At 43.3% G+C, this 22,306-nt stretch overlaps 1 protein-coding gene across 4 annotated transcripts in view; it reads right to left on the minus strand.

The window, feature by feature from the left end:
- Positions 1-22,306, minus strand: part of Bcl2l11 (BCL2 like 11) — a 40,738-nt gene that overhangs the window by 5,602 nt on the left and 12,830 nt on the right. For all 4 annotated transcript variants that reach the window (XM_042695417.1, XM_042695414.1, XM_042695416.1 and 1 more), the window contains one exon: positions 10,690-10,799. In XM_042695417.1, the coding sequence (XP_042551351.1) occupies positions 10,690-10,799 (110 nt within the window). The remainder of the gene's footprint in view (positions 1-10,689; positions 10,800-22,306) is intronic.

Here is a 22,306-nt window from a genome sequence, read left to right on the forward strand (position 1 = left end):
TGGCAAACCTACCATTCATGTTGACCACTCTCAACCCTTTGCCCTTCTTCTAAATGAAAAGAACACTTCCTAAGTCAGAGTTGGGTAACTCGGCTTCAGTCTAAATTGCAAAAACACTTAAGTGATCTATTACAATGATGCATTGGAGCCAAGGGGGCAATTTAAACAACCAAACCTGCTATTATGTACAAACAATTTATGGGACCTTGTTGCATTTTCTCTCTCTCTCCTCTCTCTTTCTCTCTCTCTCTCTCACACTCACACACACACACACACACACACACACACACACACACACACGCACACACACGCACACACAGTTCAAATGTCCCAACAGCAGTACCTACAATGTCCTTTTATCTCCAGGAGCTACATGTGGGCTGCATCCTTTGGGTCACAAGACTTATACACTGTGCCAGATGCCCAGAGATGAGCCCTTCAATGCTCACAGCGTGACTCCCTAGGAGCCAGTCACTGGCAGTTACCGCCCCTGTATGAGCCAGAGCCCTGGCTGTCTTATACCCATTTCACAGCATGCATCGGTGTCCTCACCAGGCCTGCCCAAGAAAATAAACCAGATAATAGGTCAGGATAATACACAAGTCAGGAAGGCCCCAGGGCCAACCCCAGGCTGAGCCCAAAGTAAATTTAGGATGAGGACAACCTGGAGACAGGAGGAAAGAAAGGTAGTCCAGGTAGAGACCCTGGTGAGCAGAGGCAGGACAGCTCAGTAGAGGATTTTGCTCAATTAGGGCAAACAGGCAAGGGCTGTGTAGTGAAGAAGCATAGAATAAACTATGTAGAACAATTGTGAGCTGCAGGATTCGGGGGTGGTGGGGCAGTCTCCATGTTTCTCTGCAGTAGACTTAGCCACCCTTCCCTGAAGACATGTGGCAGTGTCAGAGGAACAGGACAGGGACTTCTGGACAGCTCCTATACAGGACACCAGGAGACATGGGCTCACTGGGTGCTTATGTAGAAGGGCTGGGCCAAGAGAATGCCCGAGGGTGGGGCTCATGCTGACTTACAAGGCTGGTAGCAGCCAGTACAGCAGGGACCACTAAGGGTAGAATCAGAGTGAGAATGCTGGAAACTATGACCACCACAGCGTGAGGTACCCCATGTGGGGCTGGGTGGGACCGCACATAGATAGCCACAAGCTACCACTGCAGTCAGAACACTAGGACCACCTTCAAGTTTACACATGGGTCAACTGTGCCAATATCCAAAATAATCACAGCAAAACAGGGCTTTCTTGCTCCTCCCAAGGAAAGGGTGCTTAGAAACAAAAAGGTACCTGACCTCCGGGTGCCCAGGGGGCCTGGTCAGGCGGACCACAAAACACCAGCAGAATGCAGCTTTCCTTAGAGCAAAAAGAGCTTTGCTCAAGTTTGAGGACAGAATCACACATGGCTATTGCTGGATGAAATGGCTTAGCACAAGTTTTTGAGCCTTCAAAACATCCCATGAGCCAATATAGTTCTCCCACAGTAGCTAGAAGTGGCAGAGAAAGATGGTGGTGACTGGGAAGGTGGCTCAGTGGTAGAGCGCTTGCCTTGCATGCATGAGGCCCTGGGTTCCACTCCTCAGCACCATATAAGCAGAAAAAGCTGGAAGTGGCGCTGTGGCTCAAGTGGTAGAGCGCTAGCCTTGAGCTGAAGAGCTGAGGGACAGCGCCCAGGCCCAGAGTTCAGGCCCCACGACCGACACTAAAGTATCCACTCCAGTAATTCAGATCAGATTTTAGTCAGCAAAGAGTACCAATCCACCAACCTATGCTCCAAAGGCCAGAATCTATCTGGCCAAACTCAATAAACACAGTACACACACACACACACACACACACACACACACACACACACACACACACACACACACACACACACACACACACACACACACACACACACACACACACACAGATGGTGGTAAGGCCAGCACAGGTACCCTGGAGATGACAAGCCTTACTAAGAGCACATATATCACCTAGTGGTCACTCACAAGCTCCCAGAATGGAAAAAAACAATATGAACGTTGACATGTCAAACACAGGATAGCAGCTCAGCGGTAACTCAGAAGTGAACATGACCTTCTTTCATACCATGTGCAAGAGCCTAGGAAGAGCCTGTTACTGCTCAAGGCTGAAAGGAAACCTTGCTTTCAGAACAAATGAAGTCCCAGAATTAGCTCGTGGAGTGAGAATGGATACCCAAGTATCCACTCCAGTAATTCAGATCAGATTTTAGTCAGCAAAGAGTACCAAATCCACCAACCTGTGCTCCAAAGGCCAGAATCTATCTGGCCAAACTCAATAAACACAGTACACACACACACACACACACACACACACACACACACACACACACACACACACACACACACACACACACACACACACACACACACACACACACACACACACACACACACAGCAAAGTTGAGAGACTTGTGTAAAAAACATGGCTATTTTGAGTTGGCATTGGACAGAAATTAACGTTTCCTCTAGAAACGTTAAACTTAATTTTTTCTCATTTGTATAAGGGTAAATGCACGGTATTAAATATGTAAGGTGTTATCTGTAGAGCGCTTGCCTTGAGCTGCAGAGTGCAGGGACAGCGCCCAAGCCCAGAGTTCAAGTCCCACGACTGACCAAAAAAAATAAAAAAAAAAATAATAATTAATATATTTGCCAGAAGAGTTCTCCACACCCTGTTCAGGCCACTAAGAATTCAACCCCTGCCTGCATGGTATTTTTATCCTGTCTCCTGTTCCCATGAGCACCAGGAGGTAGAGAATAACTATACCACCATCATCTACATGGCCCTGACTGAGCAATCCCATAAATGTCATGGCAACCAGGAAAGACAGAAGAGGCCTACTGGTGATGAGCACAGTGTGGACCCACTCTCACTTTCAGACAGGAACCAGAGTGAGTGTCTCAGCTCAAGTTTCTACGACGATTCCTGTCCTCTGCTGGCTGCTCTCAGGATAAATCAATCCAGCCATAGTGCTGCCCAAAGGACAAATTCACTTTCCATTTGTCATCGAGGTCACAAGAACATTTACCTAGTTTGTGTGTGACAGTGTGGATGTCACAACTACTGGGCAAAAGGGCCAGAGGGGCATCTGATAGTATGCTGTATCTGAAAATCAGGGGAGAATTCTTCTCCAGCATAGCAGGCAAACAGAGTTGTAGCTGATCTGCTCTGGTCAAATTGGCATCAAAAGCCACACAAAACTATATTTTTAGCAGATGCTAGTGGCTCATGCCTGTAATCCTACCTACTCAGGAGGCAGCCAGCCCAGGAAGAAAAGTCTTTAAGACTCTTAAGCCAATTAGCCACCAGAAAACCAGAAGTGGCACTGTGGTTCAAAGTGGTAAAGGGTCCCTTGAGCAAAAGAGCTCAGGGACAGCACCCAGACCCCGAGTTCAAGCCACACAACTGACAACAAACAAACAAAACCCTCCTGCACTTTCATGAACAAAGCTTTTTTTCTCTCTTCAATGCATTGTTTCAAAGCAATGATTAATAGTAAGGCCTTTTGTGAGACAATCATTTTTTGAGGTCAAAGGTACTAATGAAGGGTGGTCTCCAACTCTTTGGGCCCCAGGACTGATTCTAGCTGGAGTAAACCACTCTTCAAGTTTGCCCTGTCCTATGGCCAGCCACAGAAAAGCCAGAGACTGTTCATGTCTCCAGTGTGAAGCACAGCAAATGAAATGATCCATTCACAGCAGGAACACACTGTTCCGAAATGCCCCAGTCTCAGAAAATTGCTAAGTGAGACGTAACATTTTAACCACAACTAAAACCTCTCTACTCTGGTTCAGCTAGTAGAAGTCTAACAAAGGGTGATGCAAGAGGCTTATTATTTCTGTATAACTGCAGAAGGGCTAAGCCATCCTTTGCATCTTCATTTCCTCCTCCAGATATTAAAAAAAAAAGAACCCAGGAGACCTCAGTAAAGTCCCCTCTGGGCACCTGCATCTCTTGGTTACATGTTAATAGTTCGTGGTCCCGTAACTTCTGGGCAGCCCTGCAGGTGTGGCACCTGCCAGATGACAAGCTCTCACACGTGGTGCAGATGAACACAAGTGCGTCTAGCCTGGTGCCCAGCCAGCCATTTGCACACACCCCAGTACCTCAGTCTCCTCTCACATTTGCGTATACTCAGACAGTGAACATACACTTGTTTCAAAAGCACTTCTGGCACATTCAGCAGACAGGTAAACAGAGTTCCTGGCAGAGTTTCTAAATGCTGAGAATTGACCAGGAAATGTTTCAGTTATAACTCAATGTGGCAGGATTGTAATGACAACCCCCCCCCTCAGAATTTCTAGCTTTATTATTAAATATTCTCCTCAAATCTTTACTATTAAGGGTCAGACCAAAAGAATGAGCATAATGAAGAATAAGTAGGGCCAGGGTTGTCTCCCCAAATGCCCATTATCCTCTGTTATGTGTTTTCCTGAGAGATCCTACTCTGTCCTTAGCAAGTAACAGAAAGCCCTATTTGCAAAAGAGGTCCTGAGTAGGTGAGGTAACATGGGTGCCCACCACTTATCCCAGACATGATTGTTAGGAAGTGGCTTGGCATTGGGTTTTAGGTGACTTCCACACCTTCTTAGGCCACATGGTTTCTGTTTGTGCCTTGGGTGAGTGACCAAGTAGTGATATTTTGGTTTCTCCCCTGCATTAGGCTTGCACAGTGATGGATCACTTTCTGAAAGTGGAAGTCACCTAAAACCCAATGCCAAGCCACTTCCTAACAATCATGTCTGGGACAAGTGGTGGGCACCCATGTTATCTTACCTACTATTTGTTCTAGGAAGTCACGCAAAAAATGTCTCGGCCAGCTCACCATTTCATGAGTTAGAATTTCATATTTGATATTTAAAATTTTAATTATGTTTTTCACAGGCAATAAAAGAAAGCAGTTTACTTTATTAGTACACTTCAACATCCAGTTAATGAAGGCCTCCAAAGCATACTGCCTTGAGGGCACCCATCTCTAGGTTTGTCAAAGGTATGATTACCCAGCAAGCTACAATTTGGGCCTCTCCATTGTACATAACTTAGAGAGCACCCTTCATTTCTAAAAACACAAGACAGCACAGGGGGTTCCCTTCTTCAGAAGGAGGGGGACATAAAGATATCAAATTAATGAGAGCATCAGAAAATGCTAATGTATGGACACTTCAATTAAACTGCTCCATCAAAGTGAGCTGGTGGGTCACCTTTCCCACTCTGTCTGATTCAAGTCTGCTTTGGTTTACAGACACTGCAGTCAATTCATGTCTGCACATGCCCTGCATAGAACAGGAAGTAGACAGTGTAAATTTAAAAATGCCCTTTTCCCATGCCCTAACAATAAAAGGGTTTTCATTCATCTTAGCTCCCTGTGTGCCTGTCCACTGCAATTCATCCACCACCAGGACATTCCCCAAGTCACTGCACACCAAAAGTCACTGTACACTAAAAGTGTGTAGTGACTCAGGCTGGGTGACTTGACTGAAGTCCTGAAGGAGCCACAAGAGGTGGCCAATCCCAGCTTCAGTGCTTAGAATGGGGAGGGGCAGTACAGGTTGCAGAACTGGTCCAGTGACTATAAGAACAAGTATCTTCCCCTACTGAAAGCCAGCAGGCCCTTTCCTATCTTGGACTGCAGTCCCAGCCCATGGCAAAGATACCCACTCAAGCAGATATGCACCTCTATAACCAGAAGGCCACGAATTGCCCTTGCTGGCATCCAACCAGGCACTGGCACAGCCTCTGTGCCTTGGAGGAAACTGGTGAAGAGAGAACAAGACAGCAGGTCTTATGTGGTGGCATCTATCCATCCATGAGGATGAGGAGGCTGCAGGTACAGGCTGCTGAGACACAAAAGACATTCAGCTAAATGCAGCACGGTACTCATCATACACTGCTGAAAATGAATTGTACAACTTGTGGGTAGAGATAGGAGAAAGTGAAGGAAGGAGTGTCATTTTCCAAGAATAAATGTCTTCATTATCTGACTTATGAAACTGTAACCTCTCTGTATATCACCTTTACAATAACTAAAAAAAAACTTAAAAAAATAAATAAAATACAAGCAGTCTGCCCTCTCCATCAATTCCAAAACCAAGAGTCAGCTTCTTTGAATTCTCTTTCCTCTAGGTCCACTGACATTCCTAAGCTCCCAGTCTTTCAGCTCTTGCTGCCCTCCTGGGCCTCCCAAAGACTGCAAAGTGGGAAAGTGGACATGAGGAGATGACATAGTCTGTACTACATGGGTAGAATTCACTCAACCACCATCATTGTGTGTGTGTGTATGTGTGTGTGTGTGTGAGTATTAGTCTCTACCTCTTGAGCCAGGGTTCTACTTTTGGCTTTTTGTTGGTTAATTGGAGATTAAGAGTCTCATAAACTTTCCTGCTTGGGCTGGCGTTGATTATGATCCTCAGATCTCAGCCTCCTGAGTAGCTAGGACTTATAGGCATGAGCCATCAGTACCAAGCTTTAACTAACATCATGTAAGAGCTCCATAATGCTAGTCTCACAACACTGTGTTTCTGAGAGCTAAAGGCCACGCCAGTGAGAACTGAGCTTCAAGATAAATACTAAGAATCAAACACAATAGCCCACCAAATAAAACAAACCATAAATCCAAGTTGGTAAACTAAACAAAAACAACAATGGGGAATAAATTCTTTTAACTTATAAGTTTGCTGTGCTCATTAAATGAAAAAGCCCTAACTCTACAGTGTCACCAACATCTCTGATCCATGTTATTGGCACCAGGACAGGCTAGAGGAACACTTGTACCTCCCAAGAGTAGAAATCCAAACTCTGAGTTTCATCACATAGAAATACCAATGAAGACATAAACTAGAACTGCTCTGACCTTTCCCAAGTGTCTGTGAAGACCAAGGGTGAGAAACAATTCCAAATGAACGTAGCCAAGAGATAAGACACGGAAACTCAACGCATGAGCCTAAACTATATCTTAGGTCCAGATGTATTTGGGGGACTAAAAAATAACATTGAAGAGACAATTGATAAACTGATATCTGCAGAGCAGGAAGTAGTAGCGAAACAAGTTTTTTTTTCAGTGGCTGATTTTGGCAGTTACTCTGAGATTCTGCAGAATATCTTATTGTTAGGTAACACTGGCTGAAGTATGACGAAGTGGTGGAGATTGTGCAGAGAACAAGTGCATTAGAAGACAGCAAAGTCATGTGGCTTGTTCACACAGGGACTCCAAGGTGTCAGGTTACGCTTTTTGCACCACTGATACAAATCTTACATTCTTTCAAAATCAGAAAGTTGCCCCAAATCGACGTGGTGTGGAACAGCAAAGCTCCTAATGGCAGCTTTCATGTAGGTCACTTGGGAGGCTAAGGAGTCAGAGATAAAGGGCCAAGCACAGGGAGTGGGTGCTCACCTGTGCCTCTCTCATTCCCAAGTCATTGGTTCAAACTCCACAGCTCCATCTCATGATTCCCCACTACCCTTAAGTGGGCTGAACACATGACAACTACATGGCAACATCTATTTCTCTAACTGGAAAAAGGGGAAAATATCCTGTCAGGCTTCTCAAGGCTCATGGCAATAAGACCAACACTTTTGGTACTGTAATGGTGTAATCATTTAAAGAGCTACAACCGCCCTAAATTAGTGTGAGAGAATGCTCTGGAGAAAGCAGGTTCATTTGGCTTCTTCATTTTCCACACTGGCCTTCATGCCTTCCTCCCTCTATCTTCAAGTTCAACAACCGGCCATTCCTGTGAGAATAGACAATGGGCTGCTCTTCATCTAACTCTATCAAGACAGGCGTTGAGGGTCACTGGGTCAGCTCCCAGGGTTTCAGAGTCTGATGTTTTGGGTTGGGTTATTTATAAGATCTTGAGTATCTATTTGCCTGTGTTTTAGGAAACTTAGGTTCTAATCTAAAATCTACTCCCTTCTTCCTTTCCTCAGTATTGTAGCCTAGAGTAAAAGGCTAAAGACCTTTATTGGTAAATAAATTTTGACACAGGATTGATTTCTAAAATATGATAAGATGCACAATTATAAAAACTTGCAAAACAGTGCAACAAGGCTTAGAAGTTTGATCAAAGCTGTGGGGGAACGAAAGGGCACCTCTCATTTCAAACACAGATGTGCTCATCTTAATGCACACCCTTCAACATGACCTGTGGGAAAAGGAGGAGGCCATATGGATCTCATCCTAAATGATGAGGTGAGGTGTGGTAATGAAAAAAAGCTGGTAGCCTGTGTCTCACCTGCATGGAATGCTTAAGCGTATCTGAGGACAGTGGTGGATATAGCTGGACTTCGAACCCTTATGGCCCTCAGCCTGTGTCTCATAATATACCCTTCTCAAGCTCCATCTGAGAAGGCCCCCAGAAAGCCTTACAGTCACTTGTTTATACTCAGTCAACAAGTAAAACTTAGGAAAGCTCCGTAACACACCCAGCTCTGCAGGCAAAGGCTCTCTATAGACCTGCAAGCATGGGTAGCTGTACTAGCTCCTTCTCAGTGTACACAGCCCCCAACAGGATGAACACACTCGGGACACTACTGCCCTGTCCGAGAACCCCACCTACCATGCCCAGTACTGAGAGAATCTCTATATCCACTCTTCAAGATAGGGAAGAAGACATGCCTTGCATGATCACCTACGTTCAGAGTTGGCTCTAGACCCATAATGATCTGTTGTCCTGAAGGACTCTGGACATAGCTCTTGAATCAGGACTTGAATGTAGCCACATGTCTCTCCTCACACCTTAGCATGAGGCCCAACCTCCTGAACACACTGTTTCTGATGAGAGCCTAGCACATGGTAAATTTCAAACTTAACCAACCTTCCAAAAAAAGTTGCCATTTCAGATCCAGGCTGAGAAGGGAGTTCCATGAACTGACCATTATCAGGTAGAGGGTGCCGGGCTGTTCTAGCTAGACAGTATTAGAAGATACTCTTTGGCCCATTCATCAACATGACAGTTCCCACTTAATTACCTAATTATAACTAGGGCACTCTTCTCCCAAATCTCATGTCATTTGACACAGAAGAAATGAGAATCATAGGCAAGGGGAAAGTGTCTTTCTATGTGTGTCAAGGAGACCTGAGCAGCACTGAATATAGAAAAAGTATCAGTTATTCAAAGTAATTAACAGGGAATGTCCACTTATTTAGCAATGGCTGGCTAAGTAAGAGACAGACTTTGAAAGTGAGTTAGAAACATTGGTATCTTGTGCATGACTCCTTCAGAAGAAAGATTTTTTTTTTAAGTTTATAGAAACAATACTGTTCAGGGAAACAACAACAACAACAAAAACCAGCTAGGGTGACAGGCACTGGTGGCTTATGCCTGTTAATCCTAGCTACTCTGGGGGCAGAGATTGGGAAGATTGTGGTTCAAGGCCAGTCCAGAAAGTTTGAAAGAGTCTATCTCAACCAATAAAAAGCTAGGAGGCTGAGATAGAATGACAGCAGTTTGAGGCTAGCTGGAGCTAGAAAAAATTCTCAAGATCCTATCTTAAGAGAAACAATGAGTTTGGTGCTGTGCACCTGTTATCCCAGCTACAGTGGGGAATGTAAGTAGGAGAATCAGGAAAAGAGAGGGGAGGGGGGAGAGAAAGGAAATGATTCAAAGTGACTGCCCAAAGAGCAAATTCCTATGTCAAAAATAGGCAGTGTAAAAAGGGTCAGAGGCATGGTTTGAGTAGTACAATACTTGCTAGCAATCATAAAGGCCTGAGTTCAAACTCTATTACCATAAAAAAAATCAAACAAACCAAAAATAAAAGTGACAAAATAGGAATGATGTTAACAATTGTAACACTTTCCACAAAGTAAGATACAGTGATTTCCTTTTGGATAAATCAATAGGACAGTCTTCACAGGAGGTGTTGAAAAGAATGTGACCAAGTGAAAACTACCTTCTGTGGTAACTGATTCGTATATCCCTCAGAGGATCTGTCACCCTTCTCAAAGGCCTCCACTCCCAGACCTGAAATCCTCACACCTAAATGGGTCTAGTCAGTCACAGGGATTCTATCAGACAAACAAAAGCAAGGTTTTGGGTTTTTTTTTTTTCTCCATTAAAATACTGCTCCCTCAGAAGATATAGAGCTCAAAATTTCTTTAAAGGTCAAGAACATACCTCAAAATCCAAGGGGCTGACTTCCCCTTGACTACTGGTGCACCAATTACACATGCTAGTAAACAAAGACAGGGATTCCCTTCTCCCTCCCTGCTGTGATCGATCAATCACAGGAGTCTAGATCTGGGTGGGCACTGACCCGGAGGGGCTGAATGATGAAGCACATTTTAAAATTTCTGTAACTTTCACCCAAGCTGCCTACAGGAAGCACCAAAACTATGTGCATAATATTTAGATGGGAATATTTCAAAATCCTATAATCTTTTTTCCGTTAGCACTGATGTTTTAAGGCTTCTGTTCATAAAACACTGTGTGTGGCCTCATACTGTACTTTCTTTAAAGGCCATCACTTAAATTCAGCCATAAACAAACGGAAAACAGGAAGGCAGAAACAATGGAGGGTCACATGGAGGCAATACCTTCATTTCCAGGATTAGTGTGGAGCTAGTTTGTCTTTTTTTTTTTTTTTTCCTTTTCTTTCTTATGGTGAGGAGGAGGAAAGAAGGAGGGGAAGCAGGTGGGGAAATCATCCTTACCCTCCTTGGATAATAGGCATCGAACTCGTCTCCAATACGGCGCAATTCCTGGGCGATCCATATCTCTGGGCGCAAATCTGCAGGTTCTTCCTGAGACTGCCTCATGGAAGCTGGGTCAGAACAAACAGAACAAAGGTCACTGTGTGAACCTGGCATTGACCCCCGTTTCACAGGTGAGTGCTAGGAGCAAGTCTACTTTTAACCATGCACAATGATAGTGGCAGCATCTGCCATACAATTCTGGCCAAAGAATAAGCCATGCAAGAATAGAATGCTCTTACAGAACTGGTGATCCCAAAATGCAAGAATTAAGAACATCCTGGGCCATTCATACATTATCAAAGGGTTCAAAAACAAAATGATACAATGAATATCACCAAAGAGATAAACTTGAGTGCTCAGGGTATATGTGGATCAGTGTCTAGATCACTTGTCTAGTATGCATGAGGTCTTATGTTTAACTCCCAACATCAGGAAGGGGAAAAGATTAAAATAGATTACAGCAGAAAAACTTAACTTTATCAGTATGATAGCTAGTTTAGTCATTTGCTAAGGTAAAAATTTCCACAGAAATCTCATATAGCACCTGGAAATCAATATGAGATGGAATGTATGGGGAAACCTGAGAAAGCTGGAAGACTGGTTTCCATGAAAGCAGGTTCGGATACAGCCAGTTTTCCAAAGTGCTACCCAGGGCCAAAGAAGGCATAATTGCATGTTTTGTCTCAATATTAATGCAGCCAATGAAGATAGATGGGTTCAAGTCTGCAAACACCACAACGAGAGAGGAACTGTTTTGGATTTGAAAGAAAAGGCATTTTTGAAAGGAGAGAGGAAAGGGTGGGCCCTTTCATTAAGCTGTCACTAACTCACACACCCAGCACATTCATGCCTTTGCTAATGAAACCATTAAAAGCCATGAGACGGCCAAAGAGGAAGGAGAACAAAATTGTGAGTCATTAAAAAAAAAACAACAAACCATCAGGCATTAGGAAGATAATATTCTCATACTACAAAGAAAAGCATCAAGCTCAGAGGAGAAAGAGTCAGTAATGTGTCCAGGAAGAAAGATAAGATCCTGGGATTTCAAATGTTATTCACATTACCTTAGAGTTGCTTACTGTAAAATGAACGCACTAGACTCACAATTTAAACACAGGTGCTACATTTCAAACTCAGCATAGTAGGTGAAAAAAAAAAAAACCTATGATACTCTTGACTTCATAACAATACTTAGTATCTTTCTCTGCTAAAGTTTTTATATTTCTGCTAAAGTTCCACAAAACTAACGTTGATTCACAGCTCTATGAGCACACATAAAAATTGCTAAGTGTCTGAAAGAGTTCTTGTTAATTCTTCTCAGGCCCCCTCACCCCATCTTTCCTGACCAAATGAATTTCAACAATGATATCCACACTAAAGAATTAGAGCTGAGCTTGGTGTGGTGGTGCACATCTGTAATTCCAGCACTTAAGAGGTGGAGGCATTAGAATCTCAAATTCAAGGCCAATTTGAGCTACATAGCAAAACCACCACATTTCAACTCCCTACCCCATTTCCCACTGCAAAAACAAAACAAAACATACCCTACAACTCAGGGGTTTTGGGGTTTTTTTTTTTTTTGCCAGTCCTGAGGCTTGAACTCAGGGCCTTGGCACTGTTCCTGGGCTTCTTTTGCTCAAGGCTAGCACTCTACCACTTGAGCCATAGCAGCACTTTTGGCCTTTTCTGTTTATGTGGTACTAAGGAATCCAGGGCTTCATGCATGCTAGGCAAGCGCTCTAAGAGAGACTTCAATGTGGCGCGCACACACACACACACACACACACACACACACACACACACACACACACACACACACACACACACACACACACACACACACACACACACACACACACACACACACACACACACACACACACACACACACACACACACACACACACACACCCCTTGAACTCTGTAAATAACCAGAGGGGAAGCTGCTACAGGAGGCCCTGGTAGAGGATAATGGACAGAAAGTTTCAGAAGTCAGAAAAAGCCCCTGAACACACATACAACCATAAACAATTACTTTGGCTGTATCTTTGCTACACAAATATTTCTGTCACCAAGAAAAAAAGTACATTGAAATTACATTTTAAACAACTCACAGAAAGCAAGGTCTCAGGATAGATCCAAAGCCAGTATACAATGCCAAAGTCTTAACGGGTTAACTACCTGTCACAGATACCAAATCTTCACTAGTCTTTTTCTTTTCTTTTTTTTTTCTGTTGTCAGTCATGGGGCTTTTTTTGCCCAAGGATAGCACTCTACAACTTTAAGCTACAGTGCCACTTCTGGTTTTCTGGTGGTTAAGTGGAGATGCTCAGGGACTTTCCTGCCTGGGCTGGCTTTGAACCTAGATCCTCAGATCTCAACCTCCTAAGTAACTAGAATTATAGGCATAAGCCAACAATGCCCAGCTTTAAAGCATTTAAATTTAAAGCATTAAAGGGCTGGGATGTGGCTCAATGGCAAAGCACTTGCCTAGAAGCATAATGCCCTGGATTTGATCCCCAGTACCAAAAAAGAAGATGATCTCACACACACAAAAAAAAGTTAACTTGAAGCATTTAAAAGGTGAAGGGAAGGAAGGTGTCTTGGCTATCTTCTAGGTGCCTTCTACAGATGGGAAGGTTGTATGCAAAGTAGGTAAAAACCTATGATACTCTAACTTCCCAACAACACTGATTATATCTTCCTGTTTGTATTCTGCACAAGGTCCACAGATGCTGATTCATCGCTCTATAAGCCAATATAGAGAACTTAATGCCATCCAGGTTATCTGCTGATATGACACCCACTCACCTCCCCTGGCCCTAGAGCCCTGCTTCTCTCCATACATGGAGAGTTGGCTGCCTTAAATCTGGAGTCAAAAATAAAGAAGGCACCAATTTTTAAAACAAAGTCACTGACATACAGACAGCATGTTTTATAAACTTGGGGTGGTAAAAGTTATCATCCAAAGCTTAATAAGTTGAGATACTCACAGTATGGTTTATGCTTTTATAGCATAAACAAAACTGACTTCTCTAGTTCACTCTTGCTCACTTCCAAGTGTGCTTTAGAAGGCCCTGTATGGCTCATGCATGGGCTGGCAAATTAAACATCATGAAAAGAGTCAGTCTGTATCAGAATTTGCTTATCAAAATTAGCACTTAGCAAACTCATCAACCCAGCCAGGAACTAGGGATCTCCGGTAGCCAAACTCTGCTTGTTCATCTTGGAGATAAGCGTCCTGCTGTTTGTTGGAGAAGGAGATAAGTGGACAGTCTGTTTCTTCTTGAAAAGAACAGTTCAGTAGTTAACTGTTACTTCAAATATGTACGTTGATGTAACTATATCCCATGATCTGGCAGGGTAGGAGGGACCAAGAGGTCTTGGAGGCCACTTCCTGAGCAACTCTAGTGCATTCAGAGTCCATAAACCAGACTCAGAAAAAAAGAAAATCACCCCCCCTCCACACACACACACACAAACCTTCTTGTTGCTATATTGTGGAGATCATTTCAATTAGTATCATTTTATGTGGTTATATGTACATAACTATTGGGCTACTGTGAACCTCTGCTAGGACTATCCTAGGCATATACTAATTATTACAAATGAGGGAAACCATGGAGCCTATGTTTCTTTGGGTCTGACTCACTTCACTTAATATGACTTTTTCCAAGTCTTTCCCTTTCCTTATGGATGGAGTGATGTCATTCTTTCTGATGGAAGCATAGAATTGCTTTGTCTTGTATGTTAAGTTTATCTGACTTGGGGAAGGGATAGGGGGATCACAGAAATGGTGGGACAAAGGGTGAACCAATCCAACAGTGATACTCACTAGACACCGTGTTGGAAATGAACTTTACAACTTGGGAAGGAAGGAGTGTGTGTGTGTGTGTGTGTGTGTGTGTGTGTGTGTGTGTGTGTGTGTGTGTGTGTGTGTGTGTGTGTACAGGATTAAAACGATGGGGGGGGGAACACTGCTCAAAAAGAAATATACTCATTATCTTATTTATGTAACAGTAACCCCTCTGTACATCACCTTTGCAATGAAAACAAACAAACAAAAACAATACCCAGACCTGGAGAAATAGGCACACAGGACCAGAAACAGAGGAGATGATGTGGGGTACTGATCTGTATCTTTCAAGAGCTCTAGAGTATATTGACTGGAGATAATGGTTTAGCCCATTATAGCTCTAGATCAGTAAGCAAGCTACCCAACTGTATTTAGGTATCACTTTCAAAAGCTGTTAGAAAATAGTATTATACAATATAAATGTTTTGCAGTGGAGGCTAATGTTATGTCATAGCAATCCTTATATAGCACTTATTACTATTTGTTTTCTCAAACACTCTCTGTTTCATGTTTGTGGTGTTAGGGATCAAAGGGCCTTGCGAATTCTGGGCAAAAGCCTTTACATTGAGCCTTAGCTGCTCAGAACAGTTGTCTTTCTGTTCTTTTTTTTTTTTAAATACATTTTTAATTGTAAAAAATACTGTTCAGGGGCTGGGAAGGTGGCTCAGTGGTAGAGCGCCTTGCATTCATGAGGCCCTGGGTTCGATTCCTCAGCACCACATAAGCAGGGGGAAAAAAGCCGGAAGCGGCGTCTTGGCTCAAGTGGTAGAGTGCTAGCCTTGAGCTGAAGAGCTGAGGGACAGCGCCCAGGCCCAGAGTTCAGGCCCCACAACAGGATCGCCCTTCTCCCCCCAAAAAATACTGTACAGAGGGGTTACAGTTACATGAGTAAGGTAATGAGTACATTTCCTATTGAGCATTGATGCTTCTTTCTTTGTTTTTCCCCTACCATCCCTTCCTTCCCCACTCCCTCCCCAACTAACCTTCCCTACCCCGCCGCCCCCCCCCCCCCCCACTCCCTGCCAAAGTTGTAAAGTTCATTTTCAACATAGAGTCTTATTTCTGTTCTCTTTTTTTTTTTCTTTGGTGGCACTACCGGGGATTGAACTCAGGTCTCTAGTGTTCTGCCACCTGGGCCATGCCCCCAGATCTTCTGCTTTTAGTCTGCTTTACAGATAGATAGGGGCTGGCCTTTACCTCCTACTTCCACTTCTCTGTGCAGTTGGAATTATAGACCCCAAATAGTTTGAGTTTTTTGAGAAGCAAATTATTCCTTGAAGCCAGACGCTGGTGGGTCACATCTGTAATCCTAGCTACTCAGGAGGCTAAGATTTGAGGATCTTGGTTTGAAGCCAGACTTTTAATAAACTACCTAAAAAGGCTGAAAGTGGAACTTTGACACAAGTGGTAGAGCACTAGCCTTGAGCAAAAAAAGTTCTGTGATAGCAAAGAGACCCTGACTTCAAGCCTCAGGATTGGCATGCATGTGAGCACATGCACACATGCACACATGCACACACACATACACATTCATTGAATAAAGAATTCTTTGAATGTATAAATCTAAAATTAGTGATACTGTTCATCCGGCCAAAAGACACCACTAATATGTTATTACAAGGTAGAAAATGGTCACAAAGTAAGGTTAAATGACAAAATTCTACTTTTGAGTATTTTATAAGGGATCTCATTCCTGTATCTTAAAGGGATAGTATTTTAACCTATTAATATAGAACACTAAACAGAAAATTCTAAGACTATTTCTCAAGAAATCTTCTTTAAGGGGCAGGGAGGCTTCCTCTTACACTCATCCCTAGTGTAATGCTAGTGACTATCACAACCGCACTTATGCCACAAAACAGACCAGAGCAAAAGAATGGGATGTAGTTGACCAACTCTAATCTGCCATGGTGGTGCCAGTAAGGGCCAGAACTACAATTTCTATTCTCTTTACCATCTATTGGCCTAGTTCTGTATCACAGTTGCAGAGCACAGACTACCACAATGTCAGGGATCTGCACTGGTGATTTTCCAAAGATGCACCTGGAACTCTAGGGGTTGGAAAGACATGCTTGGCTCCACTCCACTCCTGTTCTATCTGGACACTCACCCAATGACACCCACTCCCAATAACATCAGCCTCTCAAAGGCATCCACAATCATTTCTGGTCATTAAGAAGGTTAAGCATCAACTGAGCCCAGTGGCTTAGGCCTATAATCCTAGCTACTTAAGAGATAGATATCAGGCCAGCCAAGCATAACAGGTCTCACTCCTCCATCTCATCCAAAAGCTGGACAAAGTGGCATATACCTGTCACCTCCAGTGGCACAAAGAAGTACAAGTAAGAGGATGCAGCCTAGGGCTTTTTGGGCATAAAGCCAGGCCCTACTTTGAAAATAACCAAGGCTAGAGGGGCAGAATGCTTGCTTAGCTAACAAGGAGCTCCCTCCACCCCACCCCACCAAAAGAAAGCTAAAGCTAGATGCTGGTGGCATCCTAACTATCTACCCAGGAGGCTGTAATCTGAGGATTAAGGTTTAAAGTCAATCTGGACAGACAATCATCAAAAAGCTAGAATTGAAGACATGGGTCAGGTAAGTGATAAGAGTTCCAGCCTTGAGAGAAAAAGCCAAGCAAGAGCACAAGGCTCAGAGATCAAGCCTCAGAAATTGCATACGTTGGTGGCTTACCCCTGTAAGTCTAGCTACTAAGGAGGCTGAGATCTGAGGATCACAGTTCAAAGCCAGCCTGGGCAGGAAAGTCTATGAGACTCTTATCTCCAATAAACCACTAGAAAACTGGAAGTGGCGCTGTGGCTCAAGTGGTAAAGTGCTAGCCTTGAGCTGAAAAGCTGAGGGACAGTGCCCAGGCCCAGAGTTCAAGCCCTACGACCGACCTCCCCCGCCAAAAAAAAAAGTTGCATACATGTACACACCCACACAAAATAGCAATCACAGGTATTTTACTTTGCTGTCAACAGTATGCCAAACAATCATACATGCTAATACCTCTCAATAGGATGACTCTCATTCTCATTACCAAGGAGGAAGATCACACTTTTAACTTAGAAAGCAAGTACATGGGGGGAAAAAATCTTCAAAGAGGAAATTCTGGCACTAAAATTTTGAGTAAAATAAAACAAAAACAAAACCCAAGTCCAGATGAATTACAAAGTGTTATAACATAAAAGTACTGCAAAGCTGCATCCTGCAGGAAAACTCCAGCCTAAGAGTGCCTAACAGTGCCAGTGGACCTCCAGAATTACACAGATCTTTCTCTATACAAAAGCCACTAATTAAGACTCCCATTACACAATGTGGCAGACAGGCAGTTTGGGGAGAAATGCCTAGGCCTTTGTTTGTGTGTGGGTACTAAGCTTTGACCTCAGGACCTGGGCACAATCCTTCAACGTTTTCTGCTCAACACTAACATTCTACCACATGAGCCACAGTTCCACCTCTGGCTTTTTGGTAGTTAACTGGAGGTAAGAATCTCACAGACTTTTCTACCTGGACTGGCTTTGAACCTCACTTCTCAGATCTCACCCTCCTGAGTAGCTAGGATGACAGGCATACAAACTACTGGTGCCCACCCCAGCTGAATTCTAAGCTCTTAGAAGCATGTTTTGGAATCCAATTTTTTGAAATAATGACAACTTATTGGTAAATTACCTACTGGTAATACTATTTCCCATGGTAAAATACTTCAAGGCATAATCAATCTATCTTTCAATGAGGGTGGGAGTGGGGAAGGGGAAGGGCATTCCCAACACCAAAGGACTTTAGTGACTGCAAGAGGTACATGGGTTGTTTTGGTTAACATACTGTTCTGGTTCAGCCACAACAGCTATGTTCCAACTCACAAGGTAAGTTAATATCACAAAAGCTCAGCAATTGGAAGAATTAATATTGTGGTTACATCACTGGCAGTGAAATCATGTTGGGGATGTCTTTCTGGAAAAAAAAAAAAGCATGAAAAATCAATTCATATTGAACTCAGTATCAGTCACGCTGAACTTCTGATTTCTCTCAACTGCCCAAGAGCAGAACTGAAGTCACACCGTGAGGGCATTCACTGTCACTCTTTCATGCACAGTGGTCCTTGCCTGTGACAGAGCGATGGACACCTAATGACACAGCATGAGGGAGGGCACAGTGCTCAGGGTCAGAGCAGCTACTGGAATTCCCAATCTAGTACCAGAAACCAAATTAAAATCTGAAGAAAAGCTTCCCTTTGCAGTGGTTTAGTGCTTAGCAATCCAAAAATACTTGAGTAAAATCAAGATTATATTTTAAAGCCTCAACATGAATTAAACTCTGAGCCGATAAATTCAATTCAGATCAGAGAAAGGCCTTCTTGATCTACAAGGACTCAGAATGCAGACTTTGAAGAAACTGCTACACAAGGAAACATCCTGAGTACAGGAAGGGGACATTACATCTGGTACATGAACTATGTATGGGTTATGGAGAGAAAGAAGGCCCTTCTTTCATAAATACCTATCAACCTTTTCTATTTGTGTCCCCAAGGAGGGTCTGATGTAACAAAACTACAAATGACTCTGTGTAAGAGCCACTTTCTGGTGTGCTCAAGCCAGCTTAGAGCAGATTCTAAAAGAACTACGTAGTCTCTGCAGGTGGCCACTAGGAAGCTCAACATTCAATGGTATAAATAAATATTCTGGGATGTTGATTCAACTTGATAGTTTCGGTTTAAATACTAAAAAACAAAAAAACCAACTTTCTCCATTTAGATTTATCCACAGCTCACAAGAAGACACCACCAGACAGTGGTGGTTGCCTGTTAAGATTGCCTTCTGTAATCCTATCTGAGTGATCAGGCTGTCTGGGCTCTCTTCCCTATAGTTATAGGGCAAAGGAGGGCCACTGGCCAGACACTGCAGATGGTGCTTACAAATAGGAGCCAGGATACTCATTCTCTCTCATTCTCACTCTCTCTCCTCTCTCTCCAATCTCTCTCTCTCACACGTGCACACGCACGCGCACACACACACACATGCACGCACACACACACACATGCACGCACACACACACACATACAGTCATTGATATGTACCTCCTTATTTGTATTTGTTTCCTGAGAAATCTGTCAATTCCACTAAGCCACTAGATGAACATGAAAGCTATTATAAATAAAAACAAAGTGACAGAATGTTGCATTAGGATCCAACATTTCCACAATCTGTGTTTCTTTGGTATACATTGTGACAAGCCTGCATTGTCACATGAATTCAAGGCAGTACCTAACAAACAGCTGCTAGGACAAAGTAGCATGATAATGAGGTGCATGAGAGGAAGCCAGTGTTTCCTACTTCCTTCTCTGATGTGTACTGCCCACCGCCTTTATGTGGCCATGAGCTACAAAGTCAAAACAAGCTGCTTTCATCCATTTCCAGTCTGACTGTTTGCATAGTGCCAATAAACCAAGGCTGTGAAGTTGGACAGACGTCTGGAAACTAGTATTCGTGAGCCTTTTTTCCTCTTGCCATTATCTGCTTGTTGTAATAGAGTGCAGATGGAAAGCATCAAGTATAGGGATTATGCCTTTTTGCTTCTGACTCAACACCAGAAGACCTAAGTATTCCACCCAAGGGGCCCCATATCATTAACATGTTTATTAGAAGATGGGGCCACGCTAGGAGCATAGACAGACCCCAAGCCACATGCTTGTGTCCAGAGATATCCCTGACTGTGTAAGGACAGAAGTGCAGCACCTGCTGTCTGGTGTGAGACCTAGACAGGAGCCCTCTGAGACAGGGTGCCCAGTTTCCTGGCTTTTTGGCCATTTCTGGGGTCAGGTGCTTGTTTCCTAAGGCATTGAAGTGAGCACTGAAACCTACTGAGTACTGCAGAGCTTAGTAGTCTGATCCTCAGCATTGAGGTCCTGCCTTTCTGTTTGTGAGCTATGAGACAGCCCATAATTCCTTTCAATTGTCACCTCTTTTTATTAATGAAGCTGGCACCTTATACCCCAAACCAGTTCCTTCCATGTTCCAGAACACAACCATGCCACCATACTGGCCCACATCACTCCCCTCACCCTGCCTTCCATCCTACCCCACAGATTCTGAACTCACCACTCTTGAGTGCTCACTCTGTGGTTCTGACCAGCAGAGCCCAGGGCACTTGTTCTGCTCTTTGGTTTCTCTGTTCTGCTCCAAGTGAATAGCACTATCTGTGTTTGCAGGTCTTGATTTTCATTCAGAGAATTAAGAGGATCTGACAGTACCATCTAATTTTGAAAAACCAAAAATAACCTTCAAACTAAGTACAGGCAAATGAAGAGAAACCCTGAATTCACTTTAGAGCAAAGATATGATCCTACATCCCTTCTACTGATGAAAAACAATTCCCTACCCTCACAGCTAACTCCATCCATATTATAACAAGAGCTTCCTCCTAGAGACCATTTCAGAGTAAATATGAATTCTAACATTCATTCACATATTAAAAAGGGTACTTAAAAAACTGGAAGCTACTAGTGTTAACTTTAATTTATTTCTACCCCAAATCAGATTTTTCAGGAGAAGGAAAACATTTAAATTACAAATAAACTCAGAATCAGGTCTCATACATGACTGCTTTCATCCTAAGGACACTAATGGCCTAGCTATGGCTCAAACACTAGAGCAAGGAAAGTCTTCAAAAGCTATCCCTAGGTTTCTAAAATAAAATCTGGGAAAAGCTAACAATTTTAGTTACAAAATTAAGACTTTTGAATGGCCATATGTAAAGCAGTAATTCAACCCAGATGTATGGACATCAGTAACACGCCATAAAGGAATTAAGTGAATTGACAAAAAGCAGCTGTCTCTTATCATCTCATTTTGTATAAAAAGATCAAACTTTTTACCTAGATTCCAGACACTATTTTGCATAATCACAAATACATAATCATTGTATTTAGACAGTTTCCAGTTTAAATACTTGTGCTTACAACATGTGTCTGTTTCAGTTGTGTCTTGTGAGTCCTCCCTAAAAAACTCCCAAAACATCTCGAGCCAAAGGTGGCAACCCACCAAGGAACACAGGCAAGCACATGTACCCCTCAATAACAAAGGAACTAAAAACTGCTTTAAAAAAACACTGACCTGGGTACTGGTGGTCTGTAATCCTACCTATCCAGGAAGCTGAGATATGAGGATCCTGATTCAAAACCAGCCAGGGCAGGAAAGTCCACCAGAAAACACGAAGTGGTGCTGTGGCTCAAAGTGGTAGAGCACTAGCCTTGAGCAAAAGAGCTCAGGGACAGTGCCCAGGCCCAGAGTTCAAGCTCCACGACTACCACCACCAACTAAAACAATAAACAAAAACTACTGTAAGGCTCTTGAACCGAGGGTCTGAGGCATTAAGGACCCAGCACCGAGAGAAAAGCCAAATGCCTTCCCCAGCGGCCTGCCAGTGACAACCTCAAGCGATCTCAGCTCTGCAAAAGGCAAGTCTGAGGGAGGCCTTAAGGGACCAGTATGTAAACCATAAATGATGTATAACTGAGCTATGACCCACCCCCTCCCACCTGGTTGACTTCTTTTGTTGTGGGAAGAAAAGATTAGGAGTAGAGTCACTATTACCACAGTGTGAATATAAGATACAATTTTGTTCTCAAGTGCTCTGTGCTTGCTGCTATGAAGGGCTTTACATTTGTGCAGGTTCCTACAATCCTCCTCCTCTTCCCCTATCCTCTTTTCCCCCATCCCT

This window comes from Dipodomys spectabilis, unplaced genomic scaffold, assembly GCF_019054845.1.
Source record: "Dipodomys spectabilis isolate Male_0828 unplaced genomic scaffold, ASM1905484v1 ptg000187l, whole genome shotgun sequence".
NCBI classification, from domain to species: Eukaryota; Metazoa; Chordata; class Mammalia; order Rodentia; family Heteromyidae; genus Dipodomys; species Dipodomys spectabilis.